This window comes from Aplysia californica, unplaced genomic scaffold (genome assembly GCF_000002075.1).
Source record: "Aplysia californica isolate F4 #8 unplaced genomic scaffold, AplCal3.0 scaffold01256, whole genome shotgun sequence".
Lineage (NCBI taxonomy): Eukaryota > Metazoa > Mollusca > Gastropoda > Aplysiida > Aplysiidae > Aplysia > Aplysia californica.
In genome coordinates, this window is record NW_004798526.1 from 52,847 (window position 1) to 59,442 (window position 6,596).

The window sequence follows — 6,596 nt, forward strand, 5'->3', positions numbered from 1 at the left end:
CACTCAGTGTCTGTTTTGGGTCCTGTTCTGTTTTATATTACTTTTCTATCTACCCACTCAGTGTCTGTTTTGGGTCCTGTTCTGTTTTATATTACTTTTCTATCTACCCACTCAGTGTCTGTTTTGGGTCCTGTTCTGTTTTATATTACTTTTCTGTCTACCCACTCAGCGTCTGTTTTTCGTTCTGTTCTGTTTTATTACTTTTCTTTCTATCATAACAGGGCTGGTCTTGTACTGTCTGTAGGTTAAAAGTAAACTTTCCTTCTTCTATCGTTCTTTCTTTGCTCTTTATGTAGCTGTTTCCTACGGCCATATCGTTTGTTTGCAATTTTCTGTTGTCTCTCTTTGTCCTCCTATGATGCCTTGTTTATCTGTTATGCTTTTATGTCTTTTCCATCTACCTGTCTGTCTATCTTTTATCTATTTTTTTATTTCGATTTGTGTTGCTTGAAAATTTTATGTGTCCGCCTTGTTCTTCCTTTTTACCAAAATGTCCTCCTATTACTTGCCAGTCCAGTTACATCTCTGTCTATTTATTCATTTATTAGTCTGTCCTTCCATCTATCCAGGCTGTTTACTGTACAACTTTAGCTTTTTAACTCCCTCGCCGTGCATGAATAAGTCCACAGGCCTAGTCAACAATGTCAAAGTGTCATGAAAGTCTTCTTTTTTTTTTTTTCGTTTCACCCAGGCCATGGTTCATGAGCTTTAAGAACTCTGTGCTGCTCCCATCACAGCCCGAGGTTTTCTCTCAATCTTTTTCATCCAGAAATGACAGTTTTCTATAAAAGGCTCCATTACAAAGAAGACTATTTGTCATATTAATAATAGTGTATCTGAATACAGAAAAGTAGGAAGACATGAAATAATGTTAAGAGGCTAGCCTAGAATAGGGAAGGTGGGAAAGTGTTTGTTTGTTGCCTTAACCCTGATCCAGGGTGAGAAAGGCAATGATGATGATGAATATCTGAATTGAACTGTTTTGTTTTTCTTTTCTGTTTCTATTAGTTTCAAAGAGATTCAGAAGTTCCACCGACAGATTTTGCGTGTGAAGGACAGAGATGAGTTCCCCATGCTTCTGGTGGCCAACAAGTCTGACCTCGACTCACAGAGAGTGGTAAGGGAAAGAACAAGGGAGGAAAATGAAGCTTTTGTGTGTGTGTGTGTGTGTGTGTCTGTGTGTGTGTCTGTGTGTGTGTGCTTCACTAGAAAGAGAACCAACTGACATCTTTTCTCTTGGTTGTTTTTAGAGTTTAGTTCACGGTGGAAATTTGTATTACTCGTATATCTCTGTTTCTTCCATTTGAAAGAAAGGATTTTATTTAATTGTAGATGTTTCACACCCCATCTACTCAATTGAGATAATTTAGGAGGCAGGCTGCTTCGACGCTGCCTGTTAGGGCCAACCCAGAATGAGAGGACTACGACGTCCCAGGAGAGAGGGATGCTTGATGAGAAGTCTTTCCAGACAGGAATCGAACTCACGTTTTCTGTGTGTGACAGGAAAGAACCTAACTGCTACTCTACAGACACCAGAAGTTTCAAACTGTCCATTTACAGCTGTGTGTGTGGTGTGTGTGTGTGGATTGAAGAAAATAAGGCGAAGGAGAACCTTTCTTTAGGTTCTGTCTCACACAGTGTTTATGGGAGGAAGCGGTGGGGATTATAGATCTAATGCCGTGGACATTAGAGAAAGGGTGTGTACAGATGATACGTATGTTTTGATGTCTGTCCTTTTTTATTTACCTACACTTTTGTACTTATTTATCAACTTGTAGCAATTTTTTTTCTCCATCCGTTTTCATTTGTTTATATTAACTCTTGTCCTACCAAGTAGTTTTGCCGTGTTTGTGAGAGAAGACCAGGTGATCTCTTGTACATGTACATACATTTCATGTCAGTAAGCACATAGATAGGAGATGACTGTCCATGTTATCAGCACAAGAGAACCTTGATGGCCACAGTTTAGATATTGCACGCACTCAAGGTGTAGCACCAATGTGGAATACTTTCTGCCTGGTACTCATGCCTTGACTTTTGGTCCCCCTCCCCCCGGGCAGTGCCACTGACTGTAGTGTCTTTAGGCCATTCCCAAAAGGGGGACATTTCTCGTTCATGCACAGTAGAATTGTAAATGGGCTGATTCATGTCACGCTCATAACTATGCCTGATCTACAACAGGGAACTGCTGCTTTTTCTTTCCTCATCCTTACTATTGTCATTTTCCTCTACTTCTTTTGTATGTTTGTTACTCTCTTGTGACCTGCTGTTTCCGGGGTGCCTTGATAGTCAAAGCAGACCTTGTGCTGTTGAAGCTAGAGAGGTGAGCAGAATAAGTCTGATTCCCTGTAAAGACTTCTCTGTTGACACCCACCCCTTGGCGCTCATATGACCTTATGCAGTTGCGAGCGCCGTAAAACCCTCTACTATAAAAAAATAAAATAAAATAAAACTTTTGAGGCTTTGTAAATTCTTCATGTTGGAGTTGAAAACTTAACTTATCATTTCTACTGCAGAAAGTAAAAAGACTGCTTAGCTCCCTTTGACTCTGCTCTGATGGGTTGGCAGAAAAATATGGTATAGTTTGCTTTTCTTGGGACAACGGGGAAAATATCTTATAATCTCAGTATTGTGACAACGGTCATGTCTCTAAATGTCTACGTCAGCATTGTGACAGTGGCAACATGTCTCCCAACCTAACTTAATAATAGTCGTATCAAGGTTCTATGATCTGAAATGTCTAGTCCAGTGGTTTAAGAGAGATCAAATCCTTTTATTCATTCAAATGTAGGTTAAAGTCATTTCATTTTTTATATTAATGAGATAAACATTTAGAGAGAGATTTTCCTTTGGTCAGAATGCAATGCACTGGTTATATATTATTACTGTTGTATTGTAAAGTGCTTAGAGCCTGTGTACTTTAATCGGGGTTGAGCACTAAATAAATGCCATATATATTATTAGTAGTAGCAGTGGTAGTTCTAGTAGCAGTAGTATTTTTATTCGTATCGTTATCATTATTATTATATGTCTCCCAACTTAACTCAGTATTTAAGAATAGATCCTTATTTGTATATGACTCTCAAACATCTCTGACACTACAGAATGTTACCTCTAACAATTGGAAGGAGTGTTGAAGTCCATTCTCAGGGCAGGGCCCAACCTACGGTTGTGATAGATGAAAAAATTGCTTCTTGATGATCTGCCAGTCCATGTGTCTGGGTTGTAATCAAAGTGAAAATGTCGGGAGAAACTCTTGAAAGACGAGTGAATGCCGTTTCTTTGTTTTTCTCCCTCCTCCAGGTTTCAACAGAAGAAGGGCAGGAGTTGGCGAACAAACTGAAGATCAAATACATCGAGGCTAGTGCCAAACACCGGTTAAACGTGGATCAGGCCTTTCATGAGCTGGTCAGAATTGTCAGGTATGATTTGTGGGCTTTGTGATGGGGGGGGGGGGGGGGGACTGCTATTGTTCTTGCTGTATCTGTTTATATTTACAGTTTTTATGTACGTCTGTTTTTATTCCTCTACGCATGTTGCTGCTTTTAAGCACAAGGGGGTTATCCTCAAAAATGCTGTTTTGAGAAAATCGAAGGTAAAGTTTTGGCCCATTGTTCAGTTTCTTTTAAAGACAAGGAAAGTTTTCTCTATAACCAAACAAATATACACACCAATGAAACCAAACTTCTCCTATAGGTAGGGCAATATCCACTTTTGGTGTAGGTCAAGATTTCTGGAAACCCCCGAAATCTGGGTTAGCCCGCTTGTCCTATAGATCTATACTGATTTGTCAGCTTGAAGTAATTTTTTTCCATCTGTTGTCATTTATATATTAACCCTTCACCTACCAAATAATTTCACCCAAAGCGGTTTCCCGTGCCCAAGTAAATTTCGATATTTCCAAGGCAACATTATATGCTGGGGCATACCAGTGAAAAATAGCATTTTTGTTGGTTTTTTATGACGTTCCTCTCAGTCTGCAGCTTGTAAGTTTCTTGTGGGAAGTTGGCGGGTGCTCTGGTGTGGATTGCTCCTTGTTTCTTATCAAACATCTATCGTCCTTATCTCTCATCCTTTTTTTGTATTTGCTCCTCTCTTGTGACACCTCTGTTCTTCGGCATTTATATGACCTTAGTGTATTGCAAGTGCTGTAAAATTTTACTGCAACTAAAATATCAGTTTCTTGTCTCTAATCTCTTTTCACTGTTTATGTAAGTTGACCAAGACCATGTGGGGGAACTGCTGCTTTTTCTTTCCTAATCCTTACTATCATCATTTTTCCCTCTACTTCTTTTGTATGTTTGTCACACTCTTGTGACCCGCTATTTCCGGGGTGCCTCGATAGTCGAAGCAGACTTTGTGCTTTTGAGGCTAGAGCGGTGAGCAGAGTAAGCCTGATTCCCCTTTTGGACTTTTCTGTTGACATCCATCCCTTGGGGCTCATTTGACCATATGCAGTTGTGAGCGCCGTAAAACCTAACTGTAACTAAACTAAACTTTGTCCTCATTAGGGGGTGTTGGAGGGCGCCACTGGTAGGCCCTACTTCCTTCGTTACTTTCCCTCTGTTGTTTCTGTCTGTCTTACTTTTTTCCAGCACTAAATGACCAAAATTGTTTCCATGTGCTTCTCTTTACTCAAACAAACAGATGCTATCAATCAAACTATTTAACTGACTTACACTCAAATGAGGACTAAAATCGTTTGGCTCGAGTGTTAGATTATACTCAATATACTAGAGTGTTCTCCCTTTTCTTTCCCTTCAAAGAACAACAGTGGATGGTTGGCGGGTGCTCTGGTGTGGTTTGCTCCTTCTTTCCTATCAAACAGCTATCATCCTTCTCTCTCCTCCTTCTTTTTTATGTTTGTTATTCTCTTGTAACACCTCTAATCTTCAGCTCTTATATGACCTTATGGTGTTGTGAATGCTGTAGTTGTGAATGCTGTAAAACACTTACTTTAAAAGAAAAAGAAAAAAAAAGAGCAACACTATGATCAAATGTAATGGTTGTTTGTAGAGGGAATTGTTTCAGCCACGGGAAGCCCCATGTGTGGGTGGCTGGGGACATATTATGAGAGGCATTGTGGGGAAATCCGACTCTCATCAAAAGAATGAAATAACAGAAACTTGCGTTATTCTGACCGTTTTGCAATTTTTCTCTGAACTTTTTTTTTCAGCACGTTTTATGTCCATTGAAAAACACGTTCCAATGTGGACTTTGCTGAAAAGCGTTGATCAAAGATACAAAAAATGTAAATTTGCTGTTACAATGGACACTTATGTGCCCTTAATGTGTTGTAAGTGCCGTAAAACTGTTACTTAAACATGACAGACTGAATGGGAGCGGCCCACCTCCAATATGGTCTGAATTGTATAGATGATGATGGCAGAATACATCTGCAGTCATAAAATCTTTTCTGTACCGTTGTTGCTGTATATTTGTGTGTTGTTGTGCTAGTGACAAGATTTTTCCCATGAATGATTTTTAAAATGTCTTTTTTTGTTTTGTTTGGTTTTTTCCAGAAAGTTTCAGGAAGAGGAGAGACCCCCCGTGAAGCCAAACAACCGCAAACGCAAGAAATGCAAGATCCTGTGATAAGCACGTGGCCCATGTCGTCTGCTCTGTTTATGTGACTGGTACCCTGAGCTCTCTCTCTCTTTATTTTTTTTCTCTCTCTCTCTCTCTCTCTCTCTCTCTCTCTCTCTCTCTCTCTCTCTCTTGCTCTCTCTTGCTCTCTGTCTCTATCTCTCTCTCTGTCATTTATCTCTCTTTCTCTTCTCTCCCTGTCTACGAAACACTCTGACTCCCAAAGGACCCGTCACTATTTTAGACAAAGTCTTTATCTGTTTGACAGCTTGAACCACGTGTGACTGAAATATATATAAGCCGTTTGCCCACCTGGTGAAAGGAAACCTTATTGGAGATATTCAAGAGATTTTTGTTAGTTAAAGCTACCACTACGTGAAGTATAGTCACGGCGTATGTCACTTGTGTGATGTCGCTCGTGTAAAATCACTTGTGTGACATTGCTATAGCATTACTGTTTCCACCTTCTTTTTTGGGGGCTAAAATGTAACAAAGGATCTTTCTCAATTTGGCTTGAATGTCCTGCCTGAGGTGTCAAAAAGTACAGCTTCTCCTTTTTTCCCTGTCCTTTGCAGAAGCGCTACGAATCACTCCTTCTGACTTATATTTGTCTGAAAGGATGACCTTTGACATTGCCTGATTGTACAAGCTTGTGAGAGTTATGGATATCTGAACTGTATTCTCTCTCTGGCGTAAAGCGACCACACACACGCACATAAACACGAACCTTGTCTGGAATCTGGGCCCTGAGTCTCAATGGCCATAGAAAATTAGTATTGATGAGGCCGGCGTGGGTTTTAGGCTGCGCCAACTATTTTTTCCATCAGCCTGGATAAGAGTGGAGTGATGAGGTAAAAAAGTTCTTTTTTTGTGTTGTTCCAAATGCATATTTGACTTGAAATTAATTACTTAATTTACTTTTTCATGCTCTGTTGCTGTTAAGCGTCAAGGGGAGATGCAGTTTTCTATGGTAGGCCAGCTCCGCAGCTCTTGAAATTCATTATCAGCTT

General features: G+C 39.9%; 1 protein-coding gene across 1 annotated transcript in view; it reads left to right on the plus strand.

Moving 5' to 3' along the window:
- The window catches only part of LOC101863792 (ras-related protein R-Ras2), a gene marked incomplete in the record, with an annotated part of 11,255 nt that extends 5,339 nt beyond the window's left edge, over positions 1-5,916 (plus strand). Inside the window, 3 exon segments of the mRNA XM_013090395.2 lie at positions 1,009-1,117; positions 3,304-3,422; positions 5,523-5,916. Of these exon segments, the coding sequence (XP_012945849.1) occupies positions 1,009-1,117; positions 3,304-3,422; positions 5,523-5,595 (301 nt within the window).
- Between the last annotated feature and the right edge of the window lie 680 nt (positions 5,917-6,596).